At 42.2% G+C, this 16096-nt stretch overlaps 1 protein-coding gene across 32 annotated transcripts in view; it reads left to right on the top strand.

Moving 5' to 3' along the window:
• The window catches only part of LOC139149714 (uncharacterized), a 77028-nt gene extending 62554 nt beyond the window's left edge, over positions 1-14474 (top strand). For all 32 annotated transcript variants that reach the window (XM_070721616.1, XM_070721614.1, XM_070721615.1 and 29 more), the window contains 18 exons: positions 26-147; positions 549-819; positions 1690-1778; positions 1942-2172; positions 2328-2498; positions 3118-3278; positions 3722-4026; positions 4549-5321; positions 5646-5769; positions 6359-6594; positions 7484-7664; positions 8116-8346; positions 8779-8902; positions 9154-9376; positions 9764-9857; positions 10270-10851; positions 11373-11646; positions 12270-14474. In XM_070721616.1, the coding sequence (XP_070577717.1) occupies positions 26-147; positions 549-819; positions 1690-1778; positions 1942-2172; positions 2328-2498; positions 3118-3278; positions 3722-4026; positions 4549-5321; positions 5646-5769; positions 6359-6594; positions 7484-7664; positions 8116-8346; positions 8779-8902; positions 9154-9376; positions 9764-9857; positions 10270-10851; positions 11373-11646; positions 12270-12864 (4787 nt within the window). In that variant the 3' untranslated portion in view covers positions 12865-14474. The remainder of the gene's footprint in view (positions 1-25; positions 148-548; positions 820-1689; positions 1779-1941; positions 2173-2327; positions 2499-3117; positions 3279-3721; positions 4027-4548; positions 5322-5645; positions 5770-6358; positions 6595-7483; positions 7665-8115; positions 8347-8778; positions 8903-9153; positions 9377-9763; positions 9858-10269; positions 10852-11372; positions 11647-12269) is intronic.
• Positions 14475-16096: the final 1622 nt, after the last annotated feature.

Genomic DNA, 16096 nt, shown 5'->3' with positions numbered 1-16096 from the left:
TTGATTGGTTTCCTTACTATCTCAGTGACGGAACTAACAGACGACATTTTGATTGAGCTACCGAAGTCCCCGACTTTACCCGAGCCAGAACCGGTCAACATCACCAACGTTGACGACAGCAGTGGACTCTTGGTATACGGAATAGAGGTAGGGAAGATAAAGTATAATGTCAAACGAACGAAAAAGGGGGCGATTTTGCAAATGTCAATTTTGCCATCTTCTTCCGCCGTATCGTTCTGTTTTCCTGCTTTGTAATTGATGGCGATAGTAGGGGAGGCTGCCTAGTCTTTTTTTCAGTTTTGTAATTTTTTGAAGTCCTCCCCATTACAGTGATGGGAAAACCTAAAATTTAGTTTATATAAGTTATAAACGTAGTACGTTGTTTAATCAGAGAAGGCATCGAATTCGAAGGATGATGGGGCAGATGATGATGGTCACGCAAACATAAAACATCAACTCCAAAGTTCACCCACCGACATGTCAAGAGAGGTCAAGTTCCTATCAGCTAACATTATCATGTTATCTCCCTCTTTTGTCTTTCTTTCAAGGTACCTCTCGGTATGGCCGTACACTTCAGGATCATTCCCGACGACGGCAACACCACATGGGAACAACTGAACTACACCCTGTACTTCACGCGCGGCCAGGCGCCCTCACTGTCAGCTTTCAACTACACAGGAACTCTACCCAATCTCGAACATGAAAACGACACTGACATCGACGACGGAACCAAAGAGGAACTGAGGGGCACGTTTTTCGTGCCGAGCACGATAATTGAAGCCGCTGACAGTTACTATATTGGAGTCCTTGACGATTTAAGTGAGTTAACGGCATTTATCACTATCGTGGTTTCAGTGGTACAAAGTTTTACACGCATGCGCAATATGGTTGACGGATTGACGCGTGCATCCATAAATACTGCAAAGACAGTGGGTAACGCATTGTGCCATTATGATCCAAGTTTCTTTCGCGAAGATAAAAAAGTAGATAAAATGAACAGGATGTCATTGAATTATCTAAATTTACAGTAACCAGTGATTTTGCATTTTCGTCATAGGTAGCCTAAGCCAACTTTTCATGATTTTGTTTTATGTTTGGCATTTGAAAATGTCATTCACCGCATTTTATTCATGTCTTTACTTGAAATTATTTTCTTTCCCCGTCCAACTTTTCGAAGAATTCTGCATGATTATGGATTCGTCGAAACTCTTAATGTGTTATGATTGTAAAGTTCGTTATCTGGCCGAATCCGACCGGTTTGGTTTTATCCGTAGACTGAAAGATCTGTCGCTCGAGGGCGCTCTCTACGCTCCCCCTTCTGGGGGCGTAGAGAGCGACCTCGAGCGACGTATCTTTCAGTCTGGTTTTATCCGTGAGATATTCAAAACCGTACCAGGTTTCCTGCCTGATTTTTCGTCACAACTCATTCACTCTAATTTTACACAGGAAGGACTGTCTCGAAGGGCTTACATTTAGTACGATCTTTTTCGGTTAGCAAAATATGTTGACCGTCAGTTGTGACAATCTGTCTTGCCATGATTTTAATCCTAAAAAGTAGAATCTCTTCGATCCGCTTCCCCTACAATGTGTGGCATCTCCCCAAAGTCTCTCTCACCACCAGATACATGACAGTCTTACTGTAATGTATCGAGCATATCTTTCACGTAACTGTCTGGTCTACTCTCACAGGTAACTGGAACTTTAATGTGCAGGTATTCACCTCAGGATGTAAATACTGGGATGAAAGTGTTGAACAGTGGAAAAGTGATGGTTGCAAAGTAAGTGTTAAAACCATAAGTCTAATTATTTGCGGAAAACGGGTCAGGAAATGAGGAATTCTGCTGAGAGAGAGAGAGAGAGAGAGAGAGAGAGGTGTTTCGGCATGTGGAGTCACTCTAAAAGCCATTTTCATTAATAACGCCGATCACTTTCTTTTGCAAGGTGTCAAATAAATCAAGTTCGATAAAGACGTATTGTGAATGCGACCATCTTACCTCCTTCGCATCGGACTTCTTTGTGCCGCCGAACACCATCGACTTCGACACCGTCTTCGCCAAGTTCGCGAACCTGAAGGACAACTTGTCGGTGTTTTTGACGGTTTTCCTGATTCTCGCTCTCTACGTCCCGATAATGGTGTGGGCGAGGTGGATGGATAAGAAAGACATCGAAAAGGTGTGTGCAGTATTCATTAGTATTCATAATTTGTCATGATTGTACTCGCAGTGAAACTCAAACATCTTTCCCCTGTAACATCGAGGTTGGACAGACAAGCGATGGGCAAAGAGATCGCAGCCTAGTTAAGCTCTTTGCGTTTTGTTTATTCGTAGTGGGGAGTGACTCCATTGCTTGACAACCAACGAGGTGACAAATATCTCTACCAAATCACCGTCTATACCGGCATGAGGACCGGTGCTGGAACCAAGTCCAACGTCTTTGTAATGATCGTCGGTGAAAACGGGAAAACAAGGGTCCGGCATCTGAAAGACCGCAAACGACAGGTACGTACACTGGCATTCGGCTCTCTCTTTTTCATCTAATCCAACAGCCGAACGCCCAGTTACAGGAAGAAGTAAATACCCACTGCCAATAATCCAATGAAGCAATTATGATTTTAGTTCCTTGCCGCAGAGCACAACACCGTGCTAGTCTCCAACTCATCGTCCTCCGATTGTCAGTCCGGTAACCCACGTGACGGTGCTTCCTACAACCAAGCAGTTTTAGTTTCGAAGCTTTTACATTCAAAACTCTTTGACTTTCGTATTATGAGTATAGATTTTAACTATATAGAAAACAAAAACCAAGAATTTCTGAATTCCTAATGAAGTATGACAGTTTGCTTGGCGTTATTCATGTCTACTAAAAGATTTGTTTCTTGTCATGACAGTCAATGAAAAACTCAATCAGTAGACGTGTAAGCACTTCCGAAAGAGAGGAACAAAGATTTATAGTATTCCGTGTTATTAACACACCAGTTCATAGCCGTTACCTAAAACTTTTTGTACAATTTGGAGTAACTATAATATTGATACAGCGTCGTCTGGATTGGGTTTAAAAATATATGATCGGGACAAAATCTCAAAGTTAGAGGGGACCATCTCATGCCGTTTATCTTGATAGATTTTCCAGCGGGGCAGCAAATGCACTTTTTTGATGGCTGTACCGGAGTGTCTAGGTGATCTGTACAGCATACATATTTGGCATGACAATTCTGGGAAGGGTCGCAATGCATCCTGGTACCTGAGCAGAGTGATAGTTGCAGACGTGCAGACCAGGGACTGGTAAGACGCTTTCAGTCTTCGAACGCTTTCTTTGCCTCTTAGTCTTAGTTGAATTCACTGCCGTTTGAGGGCGCAATCCAATGAACACATTTCTTTCTTAGACATAACTTAGTGCAATTGTAGTATTTGTCCTTCCACAAAAAGTAATGATGAACTTAATATGTTGAGCTGGCCCAATATGCACATTATGTAATAATAACCGACTGACACACTTAACCCAATATGTAATATGTACATTTTGGACTACTTATTATACATATTGGTCTAATACAGCAACAGTGAGTCAAATTGTTTACCGCCCAAAGCTCCATCTTTATCTCTTGGCATAACAGTTTTAGACAAGACCTGTTTCAACGCACGGTTATTATGCCTTCGTTTGTATGATCGGTACGTATACATTGCTCATCAAATGTCACGACGATTTTCCCTTAAACCCCCACCAGTTTCCACTTCCTCTGCGAGAGGTGGTTAGCTGTCGAAGAGGACGACTGCCAAGTGCAACGCATCCTTCCCGTGGCCAGCAGTGTGGATCTTGCCAAGTTCAACCAACTTTTCATGGCGAACGCTAAAAAGGACTTCACGGACGGACACATTTGGTTTTCCGTCGTCTCGCGGCCGTCGCGAAGCCACTTCACCCGAGTGCAGAGGGTTTCGTGCTGTCTGTCGATCCTGTACACATCTATGGTCGCGAATTGTATGTGGTACAACACCGAAGGAACGTCCCTGACCAGCAGGGTCATCGAGTTAGGTAGGTCAACGTGTCGGTGAAATCTCTCCTCTGTTCTTCCACGATCCGAAACTACAGGTCCAACCCTCTACATTAATATACTAGTACATGTCTTGAGAATCATGAGTAACCCATCAACCCAGGTAGCTTAATTGGCTGATAGTGACGAATTTCAGGACATTTTAGTCGTCCAAGATCGAAGGACCGTTATTTCCTCTCGGTGCATACAGGTGGTGTTTTAAATATATGAACGCACAAGAGGGTTACTGCGGTTGCAAAGAAGAACAATATTTGAATCAACATGTAAAGAACTGCTCACCAGCTTTCTTACTGCCTAAGATAACTTTTTAGGCCAGGGAGAGTATTAATTAAATTGTTCCTGAGAATCGCCGCTTCTACTTTTGGTCTTTTGTGCAAATTTCCATCCACATATTATGACATCGTCTTGTACCTAAACGTGCAAATCAGTGAGGTGACGTCGCATCATGCACGTTTGTTCTACTACCCTTCGTGACATATTTGCGCACCTTTTCTGTCTTGCAGGTCCGTTCTCGTTTACGCTGCATTCCATATATGTCGGTATCGTCTGCAGCCTGATCGTCTTCCCGATCAACTTGCTTCTCATTCAGCTGTTCAGAAAAAGTTTGTCGAAGCAAACTGTGATCTCCGCTTCGAACGAGGAGGAGAAGAAGAAACCCCCGTTAGAGCCGGGGAAAGTCGCCGATGAGACGGATTCGGAGGCAGACCAGAAAATGAGCGTCGACGAGGTGGACAAAATCCTTAAGGAGATCCAGCGAGACATCAAGGAAGCGGACAAAGAGTACGAGAAGCGGATATCGTTCGGGTTTCCCTACCGGAAGTTCTCCTTTGCTAGCGGCAGGGCTACGAACACCGACGTGGAACTCCTTCTGAAGAGCGGCAGCGTGACACCGGAGAGCTTCCACAAGGACAAGAAGGACCCCGTGTACGGCGGAATCAGACTCGTCGAGGACTTCAGCACGACGACGCCGTCGGAGCCGGGCGGTACGGTAAACGGTTCCGTCAAGGAGAAGGAGAACGGAGCCGTGGAGGAGAAACCGAGCGACGCGAAGTCGAAAGATGGAAAAGATACCACGAAGAAAAAAACCAAGCTGTCATTTATGCTACCTTACTGGTGTATTTATATCGCCTGGTGTTTAGTATTTCTCACCTCCGCATTGTCGGCTTTCTTCACTATCCTGTACAGCATGGAATGGGGCAACGACAAATCCATCGACTGGCTGGTCTCCTTTCTGACTTCGTTTGCGCAGAGTGTTTTTGTCATTCAACCAATAAAAGTAAGTGTAGTAAAAATTACGACAAAAATAAAAACCAACTCTGCTAAATCCGGATGAACCTTTTAAAAAATAAAGTGTAGATAACCCTGGAGGTATAGTTTGCAGTTTATTCAAGGACTTAATGAAGCATTTCCAGCTAACATTAATCCAAACGAGATTGAGAAAGAGAGGAAGAGAGAGAGAGAGGGGGAGGGAGAGAGAGACAGAGATAGAGGGAGATATTTCAAAACCCTATTTTGTACAGAATTATCGCATCTTTTTCGACTACAGTAATATGACAGCAATATTATCACATGTCAACATCATATCATTTGTGTCTTCCAGGTTCTGGTCATCGCCATATTGCTCGCCTTCATCTTCAGAAGTCCAGACCCTGAAACAGAGGTGTACAACGTGAAACTCCAGAACGACGAGGAGTACTTGCACACAGAGAAAGATACAGACGAAAGTAAGAATGAAGTGTCTTATGCTCCTCCTATACGTTCACGGAAAAAATGCCGTGTTCACTGAGCCTGCTAGTGGCCTGCCAAATGGTGAAAGTTCGTATATCGCCTCGGGCACAGATATTCGGACTCTCAAACTCTTACAATTCTTTTCTGATATACCACTTGTAGGGGATCATTTTAAAGCACTTGGTGTAAGAAAAATTTTCACCGGCTTCTTTTGTCGAAATTCGAAAATTTTATTTTTTTCCATAGAGTTGACACAGGGACGGCGGCCATTTTGAATTTTAAATGTCGGTAAATCTTGGGTAATTTGTTTCTCTAGTACCAAAATTTGCACGCTGATCCCCGATTTTTATTCTTGATTTTGAAAGAGAATGGTTGAAAGATTCCTTGAGGAAAGTTTGAGCAAAAGTGTAAGTCTTTCACTTTTGAGGCGCATGCTACCTTAATATACAAGATATTGAACCGTGGGCAATCCGCGCTTGTGTATTTTAGCACAGATTGATTCCTGAGAGGATATGAAACCTAATCGACGGCGTTTTTGTTAAACCAGCTACTCGTCACTTGACTTATTTCTTGTTTAACTTGCAGACATCATAAAATACGAACCCCCGCCTCTCGACCCTCCGGACCCTGTCAAACTGGAAGAGGCGCGCCTCAGGCGGCAGAAAGAAGTGAGGATGTGGCAGCTGACGAAGGAGATCATCGCGTATTTCTTTTTCTTACTCATCGTCTGCATTCTCGCTTTCAGCAACAGATCAATCGATACGTTCTACCAACACAAAGCACTCGACACTTTGTTCTTCCAGAATGACGAGTATGAATCGGTTAGTATCACGGGTGACTGTGCAGTCTTTCTCTATTGTTTATCAGTCTCGTTGAATCTGTTTTGTAAAGCCGAAGCCTATTTGCAGACCACTTTACAGCAACCGCAGTCATTTTGCAGAAATATACGGACTTATATTAAAGGGAAACCGTCGTTGGAACTGCGCCTGTGCGAGTTTCTTGTTGACAAACAATGTATTTCGTGCACGATATCTAGATGCACCTCATCATCATAGCTGTAACATTTAAATTATACGATGTAGATTGTGACAAACATGTTTTAACTTTCAAAAATCACCATCACACCTTGGATGCAGTGTTTGCATTGGTCGTATGGGTTCCATACGACCTTTGAGCGCAGTTCCGACGACTATATCCCTTTAAGAACAGGCAAACTTGGTGAGCTCATTGGAATATCCAAACATCGGCACAAGCTTCAATTTTGTAGAGTGCTTTCCGTACATTTTGAAAAAAAAACACACACAACAGGCAACTACATTTAAAAGGGCAGGGTTTTTATCAACTTTAACTACAAGCGAGTTGAATAACCGTGCACAAAAAGAACAAAGGACTAAAATCACATAAACAGTCAATGTCAACAACCACTGATGCGAGGACCATGGATTGGAGACTATCCCTTTAACATCATGGAAAAATACTAATACTTATTGTGACGACATAATTTCAAAAAGAGTTTGATTTAAGCTAGTGTAATAAACATGAACTCGGAACAGTTTCTACTCAACACATACTGACACACACATGCAGACAGACACAGGTGTAACCCATATCATCATCACCATCACCATCATCATCATCATCATCATCATCATCATCATCATTTAACCCATAGTAAAAACGTCATCAATATGTTACCTATATTTTTGGCAGATTGAGTCAGAGGGGTTTGCCGGACTTGGAGTCTGGTTGACAGACGTTCTGATACCCGGCCTATACCCTACCGAGTTGTACAACGGCGATAGCTTGCCATATTCAGATAAGGACTTCATAGAAGACTTAGCCAGCTACCGCATCGGTTCCCCACGATTGAGACATCTCAGGGTGCGATCAGGTAAACAAACACACAAACAAACAAACAAACACAAACAAATGAAGAAACAAACATATCACAGTAACAGTACTTTCCAATAAATTATTACCAAGTCACGAAATAAGTGAAGTTTATTGGCATTTTGTACGTGGAAGGCAATGGCTTCCAGAATTTAGTTTCGAATATATTAGAAACTGTGATAATATTAGAAGCAGTCAGACTTTGAAATACAACGAAGATAAGCACATAATAACGAAAAACAGAGTTTGGGTTAGGTAAACTTGTACCATCGGCCGTTCATATCATACTTGCAAATATGGAGGTAACTCACTTGAACCTCCATGATATAAAGTACATGTACCAGTTGTATTGGCAGTGCACGGACAGAAATTGTGACGTCATCGGTGTTACTTCTCTGGCCCCTCCGCATACGCGTCATATGACTTTAGATCGCGCTGTTACCTCTCCACAGGACTGTGCCAGGTGGTACGTCAGTTCGCCAACGTCACTCCAGTGTGCTACGAAGAGTACTCTAAGGGCGACGAAGACAAGGCCTTGCATGGCGAATTTTGGTCTGTACACAACGACTCCTACACGAACACCGACGAATCCTGGCTCTATCAATCTTCCGATGACCTGGACGGCCTGCCTATTTACGGCGTAACGAGGATGTACTACGGCGGGGGATACGTTGCTGAACTCGGTGAGAAAGATGTCATGATACGGGATGTATGAGCAGCTCTGTTCTGATTAGTTTTAAGGTATTCGTTCTGATAGCCGTTTCGGAAGCTGCTATTTTCTGCGGTGTGTTCACTCTATACTTGTTTTTTTTTACAAATCTTTGGTTCGGAATCATGAATGTTTCTGAATTCGAAGTTATAATGTGAATATGCACATGCTATGTTAAAATTAATGTAACGACAGCCATGCATACACATGATACACTGCGTGGCCGAACAGAAATCACTCTGGGGAATGTGGGCAAGTTATCCACAAATCAAACATTTTGTCACAGTCTGTCCACAGGGTGGAGGGACTGTAATTCTGTTCCTCATCCCCGGGAAACAGCTGCAGCGACGGCTTCACTCGCGGACAATTTTACATTCAACCGATCTTTTTTTTCTGTCACGTGAAGGAAGGAGCCGAGGGCGGGCTCAGAATAGAGTGCAGTATCTTTGGAATTCACTGTGGTTCGATCGTCTCAGTAGAGCCGTTTTTGTAGAGTTTCCCTTGTACAACGCAAACGCCAATTTGTTCAGGTAGGTATCCCCTCTTATTCTCGTTTAATTTCCTACTTTCAAAAAACCCAACGTAATCTGCCCCTCCCTCGAAGAGGCGTAATTTTACACGGACACGGACTCTCTCTCTCTCTCTCTCTCTCTCTCTCTCTCTCTCTCTCTCTCTCTCTCTCTCTCAAAGAACAATCTATAAATCAGTGACAAGGGACGACTACACGTCTAAGGATCAAAGAATTCGCATCGCATCTAATGACGACTTTTTCCCCATGTAGCATGGTCACCCTGCTGGTTGAATTTCCCACCACTGGGGGAGCGCTTCTTTTCCAGACGATATCAGTCCTTCGCCTTTACCACTACGCCGGTGCTTTCTGGGTGTTTTATCTCACCTGCGAGCTCATCTTCATCGTCTTTGTCGTCTATTTCATCGTTCGGGAGATCCTGAGGATGAAGCGACAGAAGTGCGACTACTTCAAGAAGTACTGGTCATGGGTGGAGGTAGGACTCAAGTTCCAGGCAACCTAAAATTATTTAATGAGGGACGTCAACACGGCTAGCGTGCATACAGGACTTAGTCAAAGCATTGTGCAGTTACCCGAGACTAGGTGTGATGAAAACTTGCCAATCTTCTGACCAGTATATCACAGACGTTACACGCGCACATATGTACCCAAACGGAATTGCTGCGTTTTTAAATTATGTATAAGGTTTATAGTTTTTAACTACAAAAAAGCCCTAAAAGATTTCATAACATTTTAAGTATGGTTGAAAATACAATTTCCAACATCGTACAATTCATTTTCGACTGCATTTTCGTCGTTTGAAAACTCAAAGGTTTTGCAAATCCTGTGGTAACCTTTTTCCGCCGGTTATTTCAATTCACAGATGATCAAGCTCGTCCTGTGCCTGGCTGCCATCTTCCTGACAATTCAACAAAGCGCCTTTTCTACTTTTGCGGTAGACGAGCTCAATTCACAAGGTAAACCCAGTGAACTAATCAATTAATCGATCGATCAATCAGCAAACGAACCAACAAACAAGCAAACACGATAATTACAGACAAGAATATAGAGTTTGAATCTTCAGGATGTTGAGGAAAATATGGTGTCTGAATGCTTATGACAAGTGGGCTAAAATGAAACTATTGGTAGGATGATATTCGTACAACTTAGTCATGCCGACTACGTACCGCTCGACTGGTATACTGGTATTTTGTACCAGTTACAGACATAGTATGAGAATAATCAAACGTTATGGCTGATAATGAAAAAAGAGGCGAGTTATTTCCTTCGTTCATATGTAGGAACGTTCAATCTATGGTAATACTGTTAACATCTTAACAGCATGCCCTGCATCATACTTTATTTACCGTCCTGATTTGGTCTCTTTAGGTCCGAACACGTTTGTGAATTTACAGCAAGCAGCTGCCATCAACTTGGTGTATGTCTACATTCTGGCAAGTATTGTCTTCTTATCGTTCATAAAACTGATCAACATCCTCCGCTTCAACCGGCGCATGGCTCTGCTTTCCCGGACCTTCCGCAAAGGATCCAAGGATTTTATCTACTACGGCATCGTCTTCTTCATCATTGTATTCGCCTACAGCCAGGCGTTGTACCTGGTGATAGGCGCCAAGACCAGCGGTTACAGGAAGTTTATCACGTCCGTGGAGAGCCTGTTTTCCGCCTGGCTGGGCCAGTTCGACTACGACGCCGTTACGGACGCCGGGAGCATGCTGGCCGTCATCTTGTTCTTCACCTTCACCGTGTCCATGTTCGCCGTGCTGACGACGTTCTTCGTCACCATCATCATCATCGCCTTCCTGAAGGTGAAGATGGAAAACGACAAGGAGGAGAACAAGTACGAAATGGTGAAATTTCTGTCCACGAACATCCGGGAAATCCTCGGCCTTGGTGGCAGCGGTGATGACGATGCAGAAGGCGAAGAGGAAGAGGAAGAAGTACAAATCGATAGTGAGTTTTCTTTTACCTCTGTCGGGGAAACAGTAAACTTATGAGATATTTGCTTATGGACGCTCTCCGTCCTTCGGCGTGTAGTCTATGACCAGCAAACCTGACCGGCTAATTTTTTATTCCACCGTAGCTGCGTTTGGTCAGCGTCGTTTCATGAACTAAGAAATCCGACATGGTTTATCAATTTGTATTTGCTTTGGACTGTAACATTAGCTTCATGTTTTGCTGTTTGTAGGACCACTCAAATGATAAAGAATCAATGTTATGCGGTCATTTCCATGGACATGCATGTTGTCGATTGTTTTACATCCATAAAGATCTCAGACTTCACGGACTATATCGCTGACCTTTACTATCAGCTTCCCTCCCAGTTGATGGTTGCTATTATTTACTATAAGTTGAAGTTATACGGTTGCGCCAACAGCATGACCTCGACAGACCAATGTCGCTAATCATATTCCCCTAAATCTGATACTGAAAATGACCGAAGCATAATTGTTACCATAAAACTTTCCACACAGATATTCCGACCAGGGTCTCATCAAAGACGACGGTCCATTGCGAGGACGAGGTTGAGCAGTCCGTGGTGCCACTACCCGAGAAACCTGAACCGAAGCCAATGAAAAAAGCCGCTAACAAGTACAAGGTTAAGAAAACGATGTCAGACGATCAGTTACCGACGGTCAAAGATATCCTTCCGGAGGCAAGCGACTACTACGGTATGGAAGATTTGAAGGAAAGGATCAATGTCATTGCCAATTACATGGATGCGGTGCTGCTTGAAGACTCTATAAGGTAACCAATATCGATTATATGTCATCCATACATCTTAATTTTTACCAGTTAATTTCTAATATGTGTAATACCTACTTAACAGAATTCTATCACAGGTTAATTCCGTGTATTGTTAATTTTTTAATATAGCATTCATATATATATATATATATATATATATATATATATATACATATATATATAATATATATACATATATATCTGATATATGATATATATATACTATATATACACACGTTAATGTGCGTATATATGTATGTATATTTGTGTGTATTTATGTATATGTATGTATGTATGTATTTATGTATATATGCGAGCATTCATTTATCTGTGACGTATGTCCATTTATCAGCCCTATTTATTTGAACTATTTATAATCTACCATCTGTATTATTTGATTAATCTATGTATATAGGTACCTACATAGTTTATGTATCATATATTAGATACAGTTTATATATTAGATAAAGTTTATATATAGTTCATATATTATATATTCACTCAATTAGACGAATACCAAAATCATTTGCTACTCAAACCGCGCTAGTTAACTTTGGTCGTGTTGAAAATGCGATTATAATGGCAATGCATTCTTTTATGTTTTCTTTTCTTGTTCTCGTTAGGAAAGGGAAAACAATACGCACGAAATTCATCATCGATCCTGACAGCATCCTGGAGGAGCCTCCGAACATCCCCAAACTACCCCCACTGAAGCCCAAGTACGCGTTCGGCGAAGAGACTCGCCCGAAACCCCTGAACCGCGTGCCCTCCTTCATGAGGGAGGACGAGCCCTTCTTTTCGGAAACCAAAGTCGGAAGGTGCCACCTGTGCGGAGCCAGGACGACGTCGAAGAAGATCGAGCGTCACATCATGCTTCGCTGCCCGACCGTTCGCCCGGACCGAGCCGATATGATGCGCAACATGGTGGAGGTGTTCGGTGAAATTCAGCCGCCCCTGGTGCGCGACAAAGCCAGACTCTGGTGGAAGTTTTACAAGGAGAACTCTAAAGTTATACGCTTGGCTTACATTCACGACAAGGCGAATTGCCTTAAGATAAAACGAGCCAGTATGAAATGGTTCGATCTGCCTAAGAAGGTGCAAAAGGACATTAGCATAGTTTTGTTAGCTTATTTCGATCAGGCTCTGCGCAAGGGCTGGTCAACCCTGCCAAGAAGAACCACGCACTTTCTAAATTTACATGATTTTGTTGTAGAGTAAACTGGATGTTTTCGATGTATCGTCTTCTGTAAATTTTTGTATTATACGCAATACGTGCAATGTATTTCTTATATTACGTTAGACCAAGCCCTCCATGAGAAACATGGGGTCAACAACGAGGTGGATAAACTACAGTTTTTAAGCGTCTTCGCTTGTATAAATTCTACCTAGTTTTTCCCGTGGCACATCTGCAGAACACTGGGCCACATCCTTCTGAAACAATAGTATTAATCAGTGCTTATCTGCATGAGGGTGCTTGTCCTGACGTAGAAATGCAAACGTCCACCCTAGGATAGCGTTAAATTGCACCGCTGCTTAGCATTGGCTCAGCGTGCTCCACTTTTGCCTTGCTTGTTGGTCGTCAGTCCGTCCTATCTCGTTTCAGGCTATACGGTCGGGTAAATTAGCGCGACGGCTTTAACGGTATCGCGACCATCGACTCCCCGACTGAGTCTGCACGGGACACTCTGCATTGCGAAATATAGTTGTACTTTTGTATATATGTATTGTCTTTAAAAAAGAATTGTAAAAATTGAAGTTAGCGTTATGAATGTTAAGTCATGGTCACTTTGAACGCTTTCAAGTGATATCAGTCTGACATTTTCAGTCCGACTTTTGTTGTTTTATGGTTATTATGAATTTTTACTCATTACGATGACATATGAAGAGATCATTTCTTCGGACGTTGATATTCACCCCGACTACGCGGACTGCACGCGCAAGTGCAATGAAAGCATTTCATTTGACGCTTTATATACACGAAATTTTGTCACAGTGACAACTCACTCTGTTTCAAAAAGCACAAGGACATAGGAAAGACTCGAACAATGGAATGCATTTGACATTTTTCTAATTGGTTAGAACTTACCTTTGGTACCATAAGGAATACATACACATGTATTGTTATGTTCAACAGATCAAAAATTTGAAACTTACCGACACATGGACTCTGAGTTGTATGTGTACATTTCGGTCATGATGGCTTTTGGGATTTGAGGTGCACCATGTATGGTTGGTGTTTTTTTTAACTGGTTGCGTTTAAGGTAGTATGCGCCTCGAACGTAAAAGACTTAAAAACTCTCGCTCAAACTTTTCCTCTAGGAATCTTTCAACCATACTGTTTCAAAATCAAGGGAGTCACCGTGCAAATTTTAGCACCAAACAAACAAATTACCTGATTTTTGCCGAAATTTGAAATGCAGAATTCGATTTTTTGAAAACCTATGACTGTGAAAGTTTTTCTCTCACCAAATGCTGTAAAACAATAGATGGTAGATCAGAGAAGAATTGGAAAACTTTGGGAGGCTGAATATCTTTCCTAGTGGCGCATTCTACCTTAAGAGTAAACTATCGCTTTGCGAAGCACTTTGTACTTTTTGAACGGAAAGAAAACTAATGAACGTCGTTAACAAGAACGCTCTCCGTCCATTCTACAGGGCAGTATGGTGACAGGTTTCATCCTCAAAATCACTCAAGTGTTGCACACAAACAGACATGAATTTTATGAGATTTAGACGCGTTTTACTGTTTCTTATGGCTAAGTATCAAAATTGGTTTATGATATACGTTGAAAATAAAGAAGAAATGAAAATTCTGTTGAATCAACTTAACCTTGTGTCGTCGGGTCATGTATTGTTTGTCGTATATGGTTTAGGATGAGAGAGAGAGAGAGAGAGAGAGGAGAGAGAGAGAGAGAGAGGATCAACGTCATAGCCAAATACATGGATGCGGTGCTGTAAGACTCTCAGGTAATCGAGTTCGATTATGAGTGACCCATACATCTCCTTATTACTGATTAATTTCTAATATATGGATCTACTTTGATTGTTTGTTTGTTGATATGCCACTTGTAATTCACAATCCATAAATATATGAGAAAACGTACATGTATGTATGTATGTATGTATGTATGTATGGTTGCATGTGTGTGTACGTGTAGATACAGGTTAAATCTGATGGTCGCTCTCCAAGTAGCGGTGCTCTGCTGGCATTTAGCAAGTTATTGCAGTAAATGGGCCATCATTGCTGGAACAGTTGAAGGTGCTTACAGTGCAGCCATCAATCCGTAGCGGAGAGACAGTTAAGGGTGTTACCGTATTTGTTAAATGGCATTCCCACTTGGTAATATTTTTAAAACACAGTTTTTTAATGCCAACGGTCGATATTTGATGTGGCGACTGCGAGCGGATCGCGAGATATCGATAAAAACATGTCATTTCCCGAGCGTATTTTTCACATCCCGAAGTTTTAAGATCGTTTCTGATTATAACCCGAAATCCCCCGAAGCTTTGTTGTTGTGCTGATCTAGATATTCTAGGGAGTCCATAATAAGTTCGAACGACGCAATTTTATCTCCCACTGCGAAGACTTTATATACAGCATTATGCCTTCACTTCAGGTAAGATTTTTTTAAAACTTCACCTTAGTTTTTGTCGTTTTCATTATTCTCAGACAGTTCTGTTATATTTTTAACCAATACCACATAGATATCAGTTTTTACGTGTAAAATATTAGCCGCCTCTGATGTCGTCTGCCACAAAGTTACGCGTGGTTCGATACATGGCGACCGCCGCGTGGTATGCGTGCATACCACGCGGCGGCCGCTATGTATCAACCGCACGTATCTGTGCTAGTCACCAATGCAAATTCTGCTTCAATCAGCAAACTTTGTTTTCCGTTTTTTTCTGGGAGACAGTAAGTAAGACTCGGCTTTCTCCCACGGGGCATGACCCGATCACCGACGTGAGTGGTACTGTGGCGTACAGCAGTGTTAGCGTAGACTCGTACTCCATAGCTTAGTTGACAATGGCCCAAGTGCCGAACGTTCGATGTTCGGAAGCTGAATTTAGGTGGGCCACCGGAATTCAAACTTTTACTTTTTTGAGGACATAATTTTATCGATATCTCGTGATCCGCGCGCAGTCGCCACGTCAAATATCGACCGATGGCATTAAAAAAAATGTGTTTTAAAAATGTTACCAAGTGGGAGTGCCACTTTAATATGCCACTAACAGGTTTACAAGAAAAAAATGGTAACATCAAGGGGTAGTATTGTCACGTTCAGTATACTATGATAGAGGAGTGGCGCCTTAACCTGAGAAGATAATGGAATAGCTTTTTGTTTCTATTCTGACTGCATGCATTGCTGCACGTAGTTGTTAGGTTTTTGTGTTGGACATAGCCTTCATTCCGTTACCTAGATTTTTTATGTTCCACTTAAATACAGTTATTA

The sequence above is a fragment of the Ptychodera flava genome, chromosome 14 (genome assembly GCF_041260155.1).
Source record: "Ptychodera flava strain L36383 chromosome 14, AS_Pfla_20210202, whole genome shotgun sequence".
Classification (NCBI taxonomy): Eukaryota; Metazoa; Hemichordata; class Enteropneusta; family Ptychoderidae; genus Ptychodera; species Ptychodera flava.
Note: the sequence above shows the minus strand (reverse complement) of the source record. Positions and strands in the feature narration are given on the sequence as shown.